The sequence below is a fragment of the Heteronotia binoei genome, chromosome 21 (assembly GCF_032191835.1).
Source record: "Heteronotia binoei isolate CCM8104 ecotype False Entrance Well chromosome 21, APGP_CSIRO_Hbin_v1, whole genome shotgun sequence".
Lineage (NCBI taxonomy): Eukaryota > Metazoa > Chordata > Lepidosauria > Squamata > Gekkonidae > Heteronotia > Heteronotia binoei.
Genome location: NC_083243.1, coordinates 135,372,932 through 135,392,318, shown reverse-complemented (window position 1 = coordinate 135,392,318; position 19,387 = coordinate 135,372,932). Strand labels below are relative to the sequence as shown.

The 19,387-nt window shown below is 40.5% G+C and overlaps 1 protein-coding gene across 1 annotated transcript; it reads right to left on the bottom strand.

The window, feature by feature from the left end:
- Positions 1 to 663: 663 nt before the first annotated feature.
- TCP11L1 (t-complex 11 like 1) lies at positions 664 to 19,387 on the bottom strand. Its single transcript, XM_060262118.1, has 9 exons — positions 19,227 to 19,387; positions 17,997 to 18,129; positions 15,371 to 15,491; positions 12,502 to 12,722; positions 10,730 to 10,866; positions 9,003 to 9,190; positions 6,553 to 6,734; positions 4,631 to 4,803; positions 664 to 3,589 (listed from the first exon to the last, which is right to left on the bottom strand). Exons 1-9 carry the CDS (start codon positions 19,378 to 19,380, stop codon positions 3,360 to 3,362), a joined length of 1,539 nt encoding a protein of 512 aa, XP_060118101.1. The 5' UTR covers positions 19,381 to 19,387; the 3' UTR covers positions 664 to 3,359.

Sequence of the window (19,387 nt, the reverse complement as noted above, 5' to 3'; positions counted from 1 at the left end):
ATCCCAAGGTCTCTTTCTCTCAGTATCAGCAAGTTCAGACCCATGACTGTGGACTTGAAATTGGGCTGTGAGGTTCCAAAGCTCCAAATGATCAGATTGCAATGTAGATTTGTAATGTTGGGTGTTGGGATCAATACTGTCAAGTGAAGTAACAACTGCAGTGACACATACCAGCAATTCTCAAGTAAGTTTAGGTTCCATTTTCTAAGTCCATCATATATTACTGAGGTGACAAAAATGATGGTAAACATGTGAAACAGACAAAACAGAAAGATGATTAGACTGTTGGACTATCACTTTTGATTCAGTGAATAAGGCCCTGGTGTCCTATGTAGCAGATGCAAGGTGACCCAGAAGGCTGCAGTTCTTCTGAATGTCTTATTTGGCATGTTTCTAGCTCCCTCCTCTAGCTGACTGGGTCAGATGATGGAACATAGAGAGAGAAACAGCTATGGAAAAGCTTAGAAAATGAAAGTGAAAGACATGAAACTCCATCATCATCTTACCACCGCAGGGGAGCTAAAGGGAACCTCCCCCTCCTACACAGGATACACAATCTAGCTGATTAACACATCCTTGCAAACGGAAGAGTTGACCCTTGCAGGGACATCCTCTGCCAGTGACAGACAATATAGTAAATATTTATTATTTAGAACTGCAAGAGACCATTCCACAAAAGGTATTTATTACAGATGAGTTGAGTTACAATCTCACATTTAAGGTGGAGGAAAGGCATAGACTGATATTTAGACAGCAGCAACAAGTTAGCATTCTTAATAACCTTCAAGGAAATACATAAGGGAACTCCAAACACTATATAACAGAATATGATAGAATACTGAATTTCCTCATCTTCAAATTTAATGCTTTGTAGTGGCAGCAACAATTAAGCATGTCATATCTTAATTCTAAAGCAAAACCTAATTAGGCTACAGTGACCTAAAAGCATTAATTTTGTTTGGATATCCTAGAATGGCACAATCCAGCCTAATTCAGCACCCTTTAAATCAATGATACTTACACATATATAGTTTAGAACATATTATAGCTTAATGGTTTTCTAGATTAAAAGAATTGGTTTGATACTTGATATGCCAAGGCAGGTTACTGAACTTTCTCACAAAGAAAAACCTGTTTGACATTTGCCATGAATTCAAATCCTGTGAGCACTACAAAATGGAGAGCACTTCCACATAAAGACAGTCATCTTAATCCAATGATCTGAGAGAAGTTAAGACACATCAAGACAAATCTGTTACATACACATAAAACAAAGTGCTTGATCAAGTACGTATATTTTCCTGGTTGATGATGCAGTCAAGTTCACTCATCTGTAGAGTCAAAACTGTAATCAAACTTCTTACTTTAGAGCAGGAGTGGCCAAACCGCAGCTCGGGAGCCACATGTGGCTCTTTCACACATATTGTGTGACTCTTGAAGCCCCCACCACTCTGTCAGCTGGCTTGGAGAAGGCATTTAAAGTTTCTTTTTTTCCACCTCTCCATCCCTCTGCCTCCCCATCTTCCTTCCTTCCTTCCTCTCTGCTTTCTAACATCTGATGGTTATTCTGTGTGGCACCTACATTAAGCAAATTCGGCCACCCCTGCTTTAGAGTATGTGTCAGTTAATGGAACTAAAGTAAAAATGCTTTTTAAGCTTGTGTTTTACTTCCTTACAAACGAAATGCCATATAATTACTGAATTTTTTTTCCCAAGAAAAAGCGGTTTTCTGAACACGTAATCTTGTTTCCTTGTTTTTTTCATACATAATAGTCAGGCTTCTGATACTGAAAATCATTTTACTGGACACCTATTTAAGAAACACATTTAATTTTCTCCAGTATTCAAATTTACTACAGAAGTTTATGAACTCTGGATTAAAAAAAACCCCAGCAATACCTTCTCCATAAATTCCATGAAAAGTTTAAAATAGCTCATTTCTGCTATAAATTTAACACTCCTGTGCCTAATATACAAATAAAGTCTTCCATCCCAATCCAGCAAACGTGACACGTGCCTGGAAGCAGTCTTCTTCTGCCTGGGCCAGGTCCAGAAGCATGCTTGCAGTTGCTGTGTGGGCCTAGCCCACAGCAGGCTAGTGGTATCCTGCAGCTGTGCACAAAGAGCACATGGATCAGGGTCTTCTCATTCAACAGAGGGCTTTTTAAGCTAGAAACATAGTTCCTATTCTCAGTTGCAAAACTTTAACATGTATAGAGTCTAGTATGAAAGTCAGTGGACATATATTATACAGTTTCTACAGATGTAAAGTTTTGCATGTCTACATTTAATATTCCATGTCAGCAGGAGCAGTAAAATGAGAATCATGTGCATCAAAAGAGGTTTTGTTTCCACATATCCTCAGAGAGAAGCAAGTCTGTAAGTTGACAGCTCGTCACTATTGGAAAGAATTAAAAAATACAAAAATATATGTACCTGCAAGTCAAGAAGCAAATCTATTAAAAATGTGGCTGGCAGAAAGTCTAATGGCCTTAATGCTTTAACTACCAGTATTCAATTTACATATATGTGGACATTTAAGTTACTTTCACAACAGGCTTTACAAATTGTAGTGTAGAAAGAAGTTATCTCTTTTGCACCAAGGTTCATGCTACCTTAACAGTAAACAGAAAAACATCAAAGTATTCTTTTCATCTCTCTTTATATTCTAGAGATAGAATTAAAAAACTTCTAGCTCTTCTATTTGTTTGGAATTAAATATTAAGCTTGTGCATTTGCACTTACCCTTCACCTCTCTGATGTATCAGCTTCGCACTCAATCATTGCTATTCAATTACTTAAATGTTTTGCAGGCAAGCCATTTTCCAAAGATTGCATGGTGTCAACAACAGATAAATTGCCCTGATCCAGTGCACAGAAATCGGCTTCCCTGCATGCATCTGATGTAGAAGGAAAACTGTCATGCCAGAGGGATGGACTCATGGCACATCTTACCTGTGTACCTTGAACAAGTAGCCAGAGGGAATAGGGGACATGATTTAGTATACTCCCAATAGCAGAACAGCTCTGCATGGAACTTCTTAACAAAGCTCCTCATCACAGTACTGATTAGTGGGGCAGAACCAGGAAGAACTGAGCAAGTAATCTTGGTATTTCCCATTCCCAGATTGCATATCAATTCATTGATACTATGTCAGGTTTCCCTCAGGTACCTCAATGCCACCAATCTGTGACAGCAGAAGGAGAGGACAGGATGCCAAGACTGATCATAGGAGTCCCATATCTGTTTTTCAACCCTCATAATTCTGGTAAAAACATCAGTGTAACAGAATGGGCATGCAGCCTTTTATTGCACTACTCTGCATTAAAGCTTTACTGTCAAGAACAAAACCCTGGAGTTAATCATCTTCCAGTTTTCCTTGCAAGTGAGCTGTTTCTTCTTTACTCAGTATGTTGCTGAGCACTGCATCATAGTAAGGACTAAAGACCATCTTGTTGTAGTTAACAAGGCGAATGTACTTGACAGCAATTTCCTCTAGCTCTCGCTGAATAGGACCTAATCCACCAGGAATGGATTTCTGATAACCAAATGCAAGGTAGTTTTCTAAAAACATCTGGCTTCTAGAATCTGGGGGAGAAAAATGATTATCAAGAATTACTAACAAAGATCCTGGCAGGAAGACAGAAATGCATATCAAGTAAGTTCATGTTAGCACTAAGAAAAACAAACTTTCTAGCTTTATCTTGGCCCTGGATATCTCTTTCAATGTGAACTTAAATTCCTTAAGTACCAGGGTCTTGTGATTTCAATGTACCTTTCTCATATCACTCTCAGATATAAAATGGAAACCAGTAATTTCCTGATCTTCTATACATAGAATCATAGAGTTGGAAGGGATCTCCAGGGTCATGTAGTCCAACCCCCTGCACAATGCAGGAAATTCACAAATACTGCCCCCTCTAAATTCACAGGATCCACATTTCTGTCAGTTGGCCATCGAGCCTCTGTTTAAAACCCTCCAAAAAAGGAGCCCACCACCACCTCCTGAAGAAGACTGTTCCATTAAAGAATCGCTCTGTCAGGAAGTTCTTCCTAATGTTGAGCCAGAAACTCTTTGGATTTAATTTCAACCCCTTGGTTCTGGTCCGACCTTCTGGGGCCACAGAAAACAATTCTGCACCATCCTCTATATGACAGCCCTTCAAGTATCCTTCAGTCCCCATAATCCCTGGTGAAATTCCAGCTCCTAGCCATCTGATTATTGATCTCCCAAAATAGTTCCTCCTCTACTAGCATTCATGTGACACTTCTACCTTGATAGTCTTTAGATACTTATTAATGACAATACAAATTTTTAAAACTATTTCTATCCTCCCAATATTATGGGCTAGATACAGACTAAATTTTCCACTACTGGAAAGAGTGATTTCCACCAATTCCCCCTTTCTGCTGCTGTCCCCAGATTTGCCCCTCATGCTCCCCTGTGCTGAAGGAACAGCATTTCGAGGAGATCAGGGGGCTGTAGGAGAAGGGGGACAGGAATGTTCTGATCCAGGGGCAGAAGTGCCTTGCATAAGTGGAAAATGTAATCTGCATCCAGTCCCAAATATGTGCAATAATAGGTTTTGTCTGACTGACCCATAAGTTAATTTGGTCTCCTAAGCATACCTATCAGTTTGCAGATGGAATTATCAGGACTGGCCAGAGCCTGGATCTGTCCTTTAAGCACATTCTCTTTTTCAAGTGTGAATGGTGTGAATCCATGTTGGGAAAGACAACTATTCACTTCAGCACAGACCTTTTCGCTGACGGTAGCCAAACCCTCAGTCAAATTGAAGGAGCTGGAGGAAGAAGGGTTAGGTTCTTTAAGGATAGTATAGGTTTCATGTATGCAGCTTATTGCAACAGATTTGTTAATGTTTGAAACATAAATCATAAGCCACAGGAGTATAACAAACCCTGATAGGAAAAAAGAGGCACTGCTTGGAGGAAGCCTTACATACCTAGGGTGCTGGTGGGGATACCAGATGAGGGTCCTAACCTCTCACTCTTGATGGCGCACCTCTAATACCAGCACAAGCCATCAAGAGTTTGGGCATAGTCTTGGATACCTCCTTATCCATGGAGGTCCAGATCACAAACATTGCCAAGCTGACATTCTACTAGTTGCGACAAGGGAGGCAACTGGCCCTTTCGTGTCCCGCCCTGACCTAGCCACAGTAATCCATGTAGCCATCACCTCTAGACAGGATTACTGTAACTCACTCTACGCTGGTCTACCCTTGGGACTAATCCAGAAACTCAAACTTGTCCAGAATGCAGCAGTTCAGGTCCTGACAGGAATACCACAGACCACACATATTCAACCTGTGCCACTCTGGTTGCACTGGCTCCTGGTGGAGTACTGGGTCAGGTACCTTTAAAGGCATGAGTGGTCTGGGACCCACATATCTTCATGACCGGCTCCTCTGGTATGTCCCCCAAAAAGCATTACACCCTGTTGAGAACAATCTACTGGTGATCCCTAGCTCCAAAAATGTCCGGCAGTCCTTGACCTGGTGGAATTCTCTGCCAAATAACATCCATGACCTGTGGGCCCTTATGCAGTTCTGCAGGGCATGTAAGACAGAGCTGTTCCTACAGGCTTTTGGTTGAGGACAGCAATGGGTTCCACCTATCTGACACTCCCTTCCCCTCTCCCAACTCACCTTCTTTCGTTTACTGTGAGACAACAATACATATTGCATTTGTTTTGGTACCATCTGACATTACCTTTAACTTTTAACTATTTTATCTTTCAGATTTTACATTGTATATCTTCTGTTGTTAACCACCCTGAGCTCTGTGAGTTCAGGGAAGGGCAGTATATAAATTGAAATTATAAATCAATATGAATATAAATAAAAGTAACAAAGCCTGAAATCACATGAGAAATGAGAGTGGAAGAGAAAGTCATTTCCTAAATAGGATTCAGAGTTGACCACAAAAAACAGAGTACCACTTCAAAGTATGCACATTATGTCATCACGTGGTTAAAAATTCCCCAACATATAAGAATGTTGTTGAGGTCCAACTGCTGATGCAATACGTGAGGTCTGAAGGACATCAAGAAGGGACAGTTTAAGTTTTGTTATAATAGGTATGTGAGTAACAGCTATCTTGCTATACTGCCATTTCAAGTGATTTTACTCTTGTGTTTAGGACTTTAAAAATTGTAAGCTGCTTTGAGACTTGTGTTCCAGAAGGAAAGAGGTATATAAATACTCTAAATAAATATTGTGTTCCTGATGATGTCATTGGGAGCACAACAGGGTTTAAATTACTACCCAGCCCAAGGCCCGTACCCTGCCTGACTGTCCTTTCCCTCAATCTTGGTGGCACAGAGGAACTTTTAATGAAGGCCTCTTTCTTCACATCACTACTTGTTATAGTGAATGCTGTATTCCCCACACCTCTACCCCACTACAAAGCCTTTTTTAACTCAGGGAGATGGTGAGGGATGTGCAGTGTTTTCACAAAAACAGTACAGGTTGACTTCCCTACTACTCAGAATCACATCACAGAGGGACCAAAAGCTGCATGGTACTCACGGAAGGTGTAGCCCAGTCAGCAGCACACGGATAGCCATTTTGAGCTTGTCGGTAAAGCCTGGCAAGCCTGAAAGGGCTGTGCCTGCTGCATTGAATGTTACCAGAAGAACAGCGCCTGTTAAGATGAGCTGGCCCAGTTCCAACTGCATTTCCTGAAAGCGCGTTTGGTCCATCAGCAAAGTCTGCAGGGAAATGATTTCGACACAAGAAGACAGTGATTTCAGCATGCTAGGCAGGCCAAACAACAACACATAAGAATGAAATGGTGATGCCAGATGGCAGAATGTAGAGGGCTTTCTTTACTGCCTACAATATGATTATATTTCAGAACATCATTGCCATGGCTGAGTCTTCCCACTCTTGGCACTTCTGAGTTATCCAGAATGATATAAGACATGAAACATTATTCTCAGAGCAGTTTACAACTACACTGTGGGAAAAGGAAGAGCCAGGCACACAACACATTTGCCATACAGACACTGCTTTAAATTGCTCCCCCACACTAGCTGCCTCCACAGAGCAAGGTGTTTGTGTATAACATGTTGCCACAAGGCTCAGAGGATCTTCTCCATGCTATGTTACTGCTTTGCAGTTACATAAAACCACCTACCAATGTAAACAGATAAACACTAACTGCTTAGAATCCCATTTAAGGTTGGGGAGAGAGCAAGATTTATAGCCAAGTTCAAAGACCTGCTTTTGAATATATTCAAGGCAACTGCAAGAAAAACAGAGGCTTGAACCCTACATTACGATTCTGTAGACACACCAGCAGTTCCATTAGCAAAAGAATTTCTCCCAATTCCCTATCTTCTTTTGGGTAGGCATGACCCACAATTGCAGAGTGCCTAGAAGGCTCCAGTGGGCAAGGGAGCATAGGAAGATGGTTTTTTGTAGCATAATTCTGCTTATATTTAAAGCCAGCATACTATAATTGCACTTTGCATGCTCACTTTTTATGCCTTATGATTACCAAAGAGAATTATGTTTCAAATTACATAATGGTCTGAAACACTGGGGATGGGGGAGGCATTGACTAGCCCTCCCCTTCTTCCCTCCCTGGTGCCCTGTTGGCTTCCCATATAGAGCAACTAACATGGGAAGCCATTCCAAGCTGCCCCAACATAGTCGCATCAGCTAAAAGAACACCACAGAGATTTGAATTTTTCCCAAGACGACCAAAGTGCTCATGAGCAGAATCCTCTTAAGTGAAGATAAACAACTGTTGAAGTAATAAGTAAGCCACTCAGGAAACCGGCTGATATAGCTACAGTTATCATCAATTACCACACTCTTCACCTTATGGGGCACAGGCACCTTCTTCAGCTTCACAGGTGGCCTGATTAAAAGCCCTATAAGGGTAGGGATTGTCTTTGAAGGAAGAGAGGACTAAAACTGGGATTACAATACATACTTTATAAAATAATATTCAAACTATGTAGCAGTAATAGAAGAAATTGCCGCAAATAATACGTTCTGAGTAATAATCTCTCAATGACAGTCAGTTCTTTACAAGGCATACCATCATCTCCCTTCCATAAACATATGGAACTCTGCCAACTCTACATTATGTCAACTGACCTGAGCACCAATCCAGATGTTATAAAATCTACACTGCAATCAGGTCATTTAGTGTGGAGTACATATGCTAATGAACCAAATATCCAGGCTGTGTTTCCTGATTTTTAAATATATTGTACGTGAACAACACTGATATTGGCTGTAATTCCCCACATATAAATCAAGATATTTCTCATGGGTCAAGATATTCTAACTATCAAAACAACTGCTCAGCCTTTGAGATAAAATTAGTTTGCAGCCATTTTTAATGGTAACTCATGCAAGAGCATACAGTTCCTGAATGTCTGCAGAAAGAACAAAATGATGTATATAATCAATCTCTGGATACATGTCCACTGAGAGATCTGCCTAATGAGCTTTTATGGGTATAGATGATAAACCAGAAACTGAATTTAAACATTTTTCCTTCATTCCCTGTCAATAATCATTCCTTCCCCTGAAGGTTTCATGATATCATAAAACAGGCACACACTGATGAGGTAGCAAGATACTGCAGTACAATACTTGTTTACACAACTAAGTTTTCCTGAGTCATCCTGTCAAGATTGATTTCCCAGGTCACTTTGCCCATAGGTACACAGCTTTCAGGGGTGTTTCAGCACATTCTCCCAGGGCCCTTCTAACTTGGCTCACTCATGACTCACATTTATGCAACTATTCTGCTCCTACAAGCTTACATATTCATCTACCAGGCATGAGCCCAATTTAACTGTTAATTCCCAACATCTGTTCTGCTGGTATTCCATTTTAATGCATCTTTGGAGTGGTAATTTTTGTACAACCATTTTTTCTATTGCAACTTGTTTTTATTACTGCCTTGAATCTCAGGACAGAGCTGAGATATTAATATTTTAAATACATAAAATTACCTCTGGAAATGGTTTCTGCAGATGATCCCATTTGAGCAGCTTAAGGTATGCATGGTTCTGCACAGCAAGAGGACACAGTGTAGGAGTTCTACTGGAAGATGCAGCACCATCACCAACAGCAGGCAGAATTTTGGACCTCAGGTCATCAGCAGCTTCTTGCAGCCACTCAGTGACAAAGGCAAGGGAATCTGTTCAGGAGCCAGAAACAGTCAAGAACTGTACTGAACAGCTGAAAAAGGGCCCTAGATTTAGAAACAAGTCACGGTGCTCTTTAATTCAGAGAGACATAGCAGTTAGAACATTAGTCTAAGACCTGGGAGGCCCAGGTTCAAATCCTAGCTCACCACAAAACTCAACGGCTTACCTGGAACCAGTCTTTCTCTCTCAACCTAACCCACCTGACAGCGTTCATGTGACAATAAAATGGAGGAGAGGAGAGAACCACATATGCCACCCTGAGCTTCTTTGAGCAACAACAGAGTAAAAATGCACTAAAAATAATTAATAAGAAAAAATGTGGTCCAACATTGTCTCCACAGGGCAATTATGTGTCTTCTCTAAGCTCCAAAATGCATTCTTGTAAGCCATAAAAGTGTGCCCCGGAGTCACAACCAATTCCAGTTGCCAGACAACATATTTACATTTCTGGTAATGTTTAGGAAGCCTGTAGACACATACAACAAATCAAGCTGGAAAGATAAGTTCCTTTGCTGTGATGTGTGAAGCTGTCCCAGTACAATGGGTACATAGTTAGTGTAACTCCTTAGGCAGTCTGATCAAAGGAAGAGTTCAGGGAAACAGCAGCACAGCCTAGGCTAGAGGTATTCTTCAAGTTTCCTCAAAAAGGGGCATTTCAGATTCAATTTAAAATAAAATGGAAAAGCCAAGAGAGTGCAATTAATTTCAATGTATTTTATCTATTTAAAAAATCAGAGTTGTTAATTCAATTACATTAGGAGGTGGATTTACAGCTATGGAGAAGCATAGGGCAGACAGTCAGCACTCTGTTTCATAGGCCAGCCCAAAGAGAGCTTAGGGTGGAGCGAAATCCTCCCCTTTTAACTACTCATTCTCCTTAACAAAGCAGACTTTTAAAGGTGCTAGCTAAGCTACAAGAAAAAAACAACACAGGCTCACTCAAATCACAGTATTTGGAATCAAGGCAGTATACATTTTGCAAAAATTTGGTGGATGATCAGCATATCTAACAGTCCTGCTCGACCTGTGATGGACCATCAAACTGAAAGTGAACTGTGAGACATGTATCAGTCTGCCAAGTGCTTGACAACTTTCCCAACTTTTGCAGGCCTAAGCAGGAAGCAAAAAAAGTCGGCTCACCATAGAAGGGAGGTGGTTAGTGCTTGGCCTCATGGGTCACAACCTGGGCAGACCTGATCATTCTCTAAAAGTAGTGCAGATGAAAGAACACTTTTGCCTTTATCTCAAGAGTAAGCACCTTCACCCTGCAACCTGCTGTTGAAGTTCAGAAGAGTCGGAAAGGACATTCCAATAAGCAAAGACCCACCATAAAGAAGGGCTTATCCTACTGCATCCTATGCCCACATGAAATGCAAAATGTGATGGCTGTTATACCCTTTCCCCATTCATGTAATTGTTCTAGCACATCTCTCAAATTAAAAACTGACCACTGACCACTAAAACAGTGTTCACTTATCAAATCTGCATTTTAGTGACAGAAGTAGGTCATTTAATAACAAAAGTCATACTTGGCTGCTTCTCATACAGTTCCTGAAACTTCTTCCTTTCATATTCAACTGACTGCTGCATTAAGTGTGGTCTAATGCTGCTAACAGCAAAGTTAGCCATGTCCATTTTCATCAAGTCCAACACAGAGAAAATTGCTCTGCAGGAAGAGAGAGAACAGAACATTGTCAATGTTTGCAGTCAGTCCAAGTGTAAGTCCTAATAAATTGTATATCAGTAACAGTGAAAACAATACGCTGCCAAAAACCCCAAAATATAGATGTTGTAGGGAAAAAAACAGGAGTCTGAGGACAAAATCAAGATTGCTCTCCTTTCAAACAAAGGTCTGTAGAAATAAAAAGCACTCTTTAGGCTTCAGTTCTGCAGAAACTTAACATTGACAACATTACCCTTAAAAAGAGCAAAAAGGAGTATTGAGGCACCTTAAAGATGAACAGATTTCTTCGAGTATCCATGCATAAATAAAGTTTATGTTATGACTGATCTTTAAGAGGGCAGAAATCTCTTTGGTTTTGACTGCCAGAGGCTAACAGAGCACCTCTACTGGCCTTAAGAGTAATTTTCAAATTATTTCAGGCTATTTCTTACTGATAAACCTGTACCCCACCTGTGCCATTGAAGCTGGGGGCTCAGTAAATGGTTCCTGCACGTAGAAGAGTAGGTATCAGGGAGGATGTTACGTTAAAGCCATGCTACCCAGCATCTCTTTGTGCATGCTAGGAATCCTTGCAGATATTTATTTATGTATTTTATATATTTGATTTATGAATCACCTATTCCCTACAATATAAGGCTCTAGGCAATGCACAACTGTTAAAAACACCATTGAAAGAAAAAAAAAACAAAAAAGGCAGTTACATTATTACAGTTGCATCAAATATTCCCTTGTTACCCAACTCTGGACTAAATCATTGACTCATGGGCAGGTGAGGAGAGGGCCGAAGCGAAGATGGAGGGGAAAAAAAGGAGGAGGGTGCCAGCTATGATGGAACCATTGCTGTCCTCAGCCAAGGCCTGGCAGAACGAGGCCTTACAAGCCCTAAAGAACTGAATTAAGTCCAGCAGGGCCCTAGATGTGTTTGGCAGAGAGTTCCACCTAGATGGAGCCAAGGCTGAAAAAGCCCTGGCTCTGGTTGAGGACAGCTGGATATCTTTAGGACCAGGGACCACCAGTAGATTGTTCTCAGCAGAGCATAGCACTCTCCCAGGACATACCAGAGGAGGTGATCCTGAAGGTGCGCAGTTCCCAGACCATTCAAGGCCTAAATGTCAGCACCAGAACCTTGAACCTGACTTAGTATTCTACACCAAACTTTGGACCAGCTGGAACCTCTGGGTCAATCTCAAGGGCAGACTAGCCTAGAGCAAGTTACAGTAGCCTTACCTGGAGGTGACTGTTGCATGGATTACAAGAAGATTCAACCATGTAAGCCCCTACCTGAAGTACATCTGAAGAAGTAAAACCCCAGGGTCAAGTTGAGCACCTCAGAGGGCCAAAGGAAAGGCAAACATTCAGCTTCATGCTTGGAAAGCAAGGGCAGAGACATATTCTAACTACAAGTCTTCAGTAGCATACTTAACACTGACCAAATATTGACCAAAACAATGTTCCTTATCACTCCCTATTCCTGCATTCCCAGCAGTATTATACTCAGTTTTGAAAGAAAAATCAGTTCACTGCTACATATAGAAGTTTTATCTCTCAAAACTTTCCAGAGCATGCAAGAGCTGAAGTAATACCTCTCCAAATGACATATTAATTGCATTCTAGTACCTGAACAGGGGAACTATTTCATGAATCTCTTTCAGCTTCTTTATTTCTTCATCTCTAGCTGGAGCACAGAGAGTCCCCATCATTCCAATGATGAATTCTGCCAGCTTAGAAATGTCAAGGGCACCATTTTCTGCCTCCTGTTTTATCAGCTCCAGATCTAGAGCTTCAGTAATCTGATTTCGTAATCTAGTGTGACCAGGTAGCAAAAAGGTCAGAAGAGCCTGAAAGAAAACAATGTTCCTATTACTAGCTATTACCAATATTGCATTGCTATATCTATCAGTGCTATTTCAAACTGAGTAACCGTTACAGAAATGTTACATTGCTAATATGGTAGAATTTTATAATTTCATGTTCAGAAAATAAAGCCCAACTTCATAATTAAAGTTTTTATTCACTTTTGATAGTAAACAAGCTACTTGGGATTCTTGAACAGGAACTACATAGATGAAACCAGGGTAAAAGCATGCATATATTTATTTGCTCTGAGACATCTAAAGGGTGAACTGAATATTTGCATCTATGTTTATTTTGAACTAAAGTAAATTAGTGTCAGAAAGAGAAGATTTACAGGGGAGAAATTGTGACTGGGAAAAGGTATGCTTAACCCTTCTCCCATTTCCCTCATGCTGCCAGACTACAATCCCTAGATGCTTTCCCTCCTCTATGGAATACATGGCTGCAACACCCCAGCCAGGGGAGGGGAAGTAACAGGGCTGGGGGAAGAGGAGGAATGAAAGAGGAAAGCAGCATGTGAAAGTCCACAGCAGGTTCTAAGGGCATATGGCGCAACTACCTTACTGAAGGCAAAGCTGTTTGGAGTCCTTCTTTGGAGATTTTAAAATAGAAGGTAGATAGCCATTTGACAGCAATGCTGATTCTGTGAACTTAGGAAGCTCATGAGATGGAAAGCAAGAAGGGTTGAATCAATGCTTAGCTCTTGCAGTCCTTTCTTACACACCCAGGGAAATGCTGATCACATCGAAGTCAGGGAACAATTTTCTCCAGGCCAGTCTGGACAGGGATTCTGGAAGGTTTTTTGGCCATCTTCTGAGCATGGAGGAGGGGTCACTGGTGGGGGAGGGAGGTAGTTGCGAATTTTCTGCATTGTGCAGGGGGCTGGACTAGATGACCCTGGAGATTCCTTCCAACTCTTATGATTCCATGATTCTATTATTCTAAGACTGGCTCTAGCCAGTGTCTGGGTGGGAGCCCTGCTAGGAATCCCATATACCCCCTCCTTATGATCCATGAAGGAATAAAGGCAAGGGACAAATATAATAACACAAATAAATGCTTCTTTCCCACAAGCTGCCTTTTCTATATACTGCTTCCCAGAGAAGCATTATACAGAGTTTCAAGACATAACATGTAAAGAATAAAGAATGATGTTGGTCAATCAGTTTCTTTAGCATCTAGTCATAAGAAGAATTATGGGGAAACAAAAGCTGCTTCCTATGTTGATTTCAGAGCTCTGTGGTACAGGGCCTATAACTACAAATCGGCAAAATAATTATGAAGTGTTCCAGAACCACTGAAAGGATTCATATATTCCTCAACACCCAACTATGGCCAAGAAGGCTGAAGACCACTGATCTACAACAAATGGAACGGGTCACTGCTCAAGACAGGATAACTAGGTTAAACATATTATTGCTGGGAAAAAATTCAAACTATCTTGAAAGCAACAGAGATAGCACTGGTCTTCATTACAAGTGCCACTGAATCTACTGTACTAACCTTTTAGAGGTATCATTGAAAGTGTTGATAAAATGTAGGTAAGGATAATTTGATATACAATATATACCAGGAATGCAATATTCAATTGAGAGAAGAGTCTGTGAAACTGACCACACTGAAAAAATCTGTATAAGCATTCTGTACTTCTGTGTATGTAGGAAAATATTAGTGTATGTCTCCATGGGAGCACATACAATCTTGGATGCTTCATACTGGATAATACAGTTGGGAAGCTGCACAGGAATACACATTACCCAAGGAATTAAGATTTGGACCCTTGAGAAAGTATGTAGCTCTGAAATGGACTAAGCAATTGTCAACTATCCATAGGGTTATATGTGGAATATATTATATTTGTGGGTGCTTATATTTATTTCATTTTGTGGACTTATGAAATATGTATCATTGCTTCCAACCTATAAACATAAGTAAATTGAACTGTCTGAAATATTTCCTTTAGTGCTTCATGTGAGTGACAAGGTGGAACTGTTATGACTGACAAATAACCAGGGGTCGTTTTGTAGAAAAAATAGGTGGTGGAGCTCATTAGCATATGCTGCCTCCCACCCCAGCCAAAAGCAACCTGACGCAAGAAAGGAGAGCCCCGGGTGAATGAGGCCTGATTGGACTGGCTAGAAATCCAACCAGCCCAAGCAGGCATCGGTCACCTGGGGGTCTCCTGGACTGCCCCCCCAGTCAAAAGGCCAGCAAGCCACCCGCTGCCCAAAATCACATAAGAAGTGGAGAAAGGGTGGCGTGGGCTTCTCCAGAGGTTAATGAGTGCTGCTGGGGGCATGGCAAAGCCCCTGGTAGCTGGCCAGCTGCCCGCTCTCCTAATCCAGGGATTGTTATGCAGCTGTACCTACTATTTTATGGACAAGGTAGGTGGGGAGGAGAAGGGGGAACCCTCAGAAAGGTTCAGGAGCTGTGCTTCTGTGAGCTCCTGCTGAATCTGAGACCTGCAAATAACACAAATGAATTTTTGAATACTTTTATTAAATACATTTTGATAGTACTTTAGAGTTCAAAGTTCAGTAACATTATGTTTATATTTTCACAGCGAGGTTAATTGTGCTACATGGACAGAGAAAAAGGCAGGTTTGCAAACAACAAATTATTGTCTTCTTACCTCTTTGATCTCTCCCACAAGCTTAATTGCATGATCATATGATGGTGGATCTTCTTTTAACTGGGCTTCCAGACAATCCCAAAAAGCTTTGTGGACAATATCTCTGACTCTTTTTTCTAGGCTGACAAATGATGTAAAAGTAGAAAACTGAAATGAGATCTCTAGTGCAGAGCCAGGTGGAGCTTAGAGAAGAAAAACCTGATTAGAAAAAACAGGACCAAGGAGACCCAGGTTCAAATCTTCACTACACCATGAAGTTTACTGAGTGATCAACTCAAGTCAGACTAACCTGATCTCTTTTTTTGAGAAAGAGACTATTTTGCTGGATAAGGAGAATGCTGTAAACATTGTTTATCTTGATTTCAATAAGGCTTTTGATAAGGTTCCACACACTATCCTTATTAACAAGTTGGTAAAATGTGGTTTGGATCCTGTTACCATTAGGTGGATCTGTAACTGGTTGACAGATCGCACCCAAAGAGTGCTTGTGAATGGTTCCACATCCTCTTGGAGAGGAGTGACAAGTGGAGTGCCTCAAGGATCTGTCCTGGGACCTGTTTTGTTCAATATGTTTATAATGATTTGGATGAAGGAATAGAGGGATTGCTTATTAAATTTGCAGATGATACTAAACTGGAAGGGGTTGCAAATACAGTAGAAAACAGAAACAGGATACAGGATGATCTTGACAGGCTGGAAAACTGGGCTGAAACCAATAAAATGAATTTTAACAGGGATAAATGTAAAGTTCTGCATTTAGGTAGAAAAAATCTAATGCATAGTTATAGGTTGGGGGAGACTTGTCTTAGCAGTAGTATGTGCAAAAAGGATCTAGGGGTCTAAGTGGACCATACGCCGAACGTAAGTCAACAGTGAGATGCAGTGGCTAAAAAGGCAAATGTAATTTTGGGCTGTATCAACAGAAGTATAGTGTCCAGATCACATGAAGTGATGGTATCGCTTTACTCTGCTCTGGTAAGACCTCACCTGGAATATTGTGTCCAGTTTTGGGCACCACATTTTAAGAAGGATATAGACAAGCTGGAATGGGTCCAGAGGAGGGCGATGAAGACGGTGAGGGGTCTGGAGACCAAGTCCTATGAAGAAAGATTGAAGGAGTTGGGCATGTTTAGCCTGGAGAGGAGGCAGCTGAGAGGTGATATGATCACCATCTTCCAAGTACTTGAAGGGCTGTCATATAGAGGATGGTGTGGAAGTGTTTTCTGTGGCCCCAGAAGATCGGACCAGAACCAACAGGTTGAAATTAAATCAAAAGAGTTTCCGGCTCAACATTAGGAAGAACTTTATGACAGAGCAGAGGTGGTGGGCTCTCCTTCTTTGGAGGTTTTTAAACAGAGGCTGGATGGCCATCTGACAGCAATGAGGATCCTGCGAAGTTAGGGGGGGCGGTATTTGTGAATTTCCTGCATTTTGCAGGAGGCTGGACTAGATGACCCTGGAGGTCCCTTCCAACTTTATGATTCTAGGCCATTCATTCATTCTCAGGCTAATATGGTTGCTATGAGAATAAAATGGAAGAAGAAAAAACTATGTATGTTGTCCTTGGAAGAAGGGTAAGATAAAAATGCACAAGGCAGAAAGCAGCTAAATAAGAATATGAAATAGCTAACATTTTAACAGAAAGAAAATGTCTTAATGGATCTGTGTATTCGCAAGGAAGAGAACCTCCAACATTAATGTTAGCTGCAGAGATGGAATCAAAGCCAGCTGGGTTTGAACTCTAATACAATATTTTTGCTGCATTAATGATTACTTACAGAGTAATGTCCATAAAGAAACAGTTTCTAAATATGATAAAAGAGTAAGAGCCCAATAGCACCTTAAAGACCAACAAAATTTGTGGCAGTGACTCATGAAAGCTCACACCCTACCAAAAATTTTGTTAGTTTTTAAGGTGCTACTGAACTCTTACTCTTTTCTACTGCTACAGACAGACAAGCACAGCTGCCCATCCTGGTCTTTGCCTAAATATGAATTAAGGAAAGGATTTATAATTCTTTCCATGGATATTCTTCCAGAGTAGGGGAAATTATATACATAATTAAGCTCTGTTTAATGCTGCAATGTTACACACATTTACTAAGAAAAAACTCCCATGATAAATAGTAGGGCTTTTAATACTTACACAGGACTGGGATAAACATGATGGCAATCAACTATAGAGTCCATAATCAGTAGGATACAACTAGCATATTTTAAAGACTCTCCCTATTACACACAGAACATAATATTTGACCAGGATTGTGCAAGTTAATCATTCCGCCCTGCCTCCTTTCCCCAGACAGAAATTATTTGCAGGATTAAGGAGATCCCACATATACTTTACACATGGTAAAGGGATGGGATGAGGATGCATGTAAGCCAAGGTTTTCTTTTCCTTTTCCTTTCCCTTTTGCTTTGCTGAGATTATCTGAGTAAATGTCTAACCAAAGTGGTTCTATATTTTCTTACTTCCTAGTAAAGTTTCAGGGAGATACCTTTTAATTGTTACATGCTCACTGCTGGAGTAATGAGTTGGGGCTTCATTTCAGGTGCTAATAATCTTTACTATTCGTTTTGGAAAAGTCTACTTGCTTTTTTCTATCTACAGTAATAGAACTCATACCTGTTTTCTGGTAATTCTGCGGGTTTAATCTGGAAACCTCCATTGACAACAATCTCATGGGCTAATACCATGTTAGTTACACCTTTTGCTGTTTCCATCAGCTCCTCCACTGAAACAAACTGAGGGGGGCTAGCTGTAATGCAATTAAACATACTTCAGTCAGTTAAGCATATTAATAAAGGTCCAACCAGAAACTAGGGGAAAAATTGTCTGCTTTTAAGATCCATCCTTTCAAGAGAAGAATAAATGAAGGCTGCTAGAAAGGCAATATATATGCTGCAATAAACATAAACAAGAAGAAAACTAAGCAGGTGGAGTTTTAAAGGAAACTGAAGGACCAACTTGTTCCTCTGAATACCACTGCTGGTTTTAATAAACTTTGGAAAAATCTGAAATCATTACAAACAGACACAGGACAATAGGGGGAAAGGGGGAGGAATCTGCTCTCTGTTTCAGAAAACTCAAATTTTAAAATTAAACAAACCAATGAAAATTGGCACAAATTTATACTGGGTACCAATACCATAACTCATTCCATCATATGTTCCTTGGAGCAAGTTAAAATTTCACATGAGGGAAACACAAAGCAGCTCCATACTGCAGCTCCCCCACTTCACTGAGTGTTCTCTGACCCTCTTCAGCAATGCCGGGGGGGGGGGGGAGAGGGCTACAAAGGACTGCTTTGGAAGTAGGACAATGGGAAAAGATCCATCTTCCTATTGTACAGCCAAAGACTCCAAACCATATTTTATGAAATAAAAGTGCAAATATATATTTTTAAGAGATCTGTGTAATGTGAGAAACTATTTAATTGTATAGAAATTATTGCAGAAACACCAATGGTAAAACCAACAGAGCCTCAAAATACACCAATGATATAAAAAAAAGTGTGGTCAATGTATATTATGGCTAAATTAACCAGTAATCAGATGATGATATTCAAACATCAACAAGACTCTTTACAGTTACTTGGTGTTTGATTTTGGAGTTTTTAGCAAACAAGAAGAAATACCAAAAGAAAGAGACAAACTTTGTTTATGGTAACTGAACACTGTAAGCATTTATGTATGTTCATCTTTCTATGTGATTATCTTTCTACTACAACCTTTACATGCTTACTGTACATTGCATAACTTTGGTATTAAAATAAGAATGGTTTACTAAAAAAAGAAATTATTACAAAATTGTTTGGTTTTAAGGAGGAGGAAAGATCTTGCTAGTTTTGCTCACCTTGAGGCATATTGCTTTTGCTTGGGCTTGGTGTATTTTGTCTAATCTTCTTTCTGACAGACTGTTCTGGATTGTCTAAGATGTCCTGCTGGTCATCTTCAGACCCACCTGAGTTTCTTTCACTTCTACCTGGCTTGTCTTGGTCCTGGGACATTCTCAGC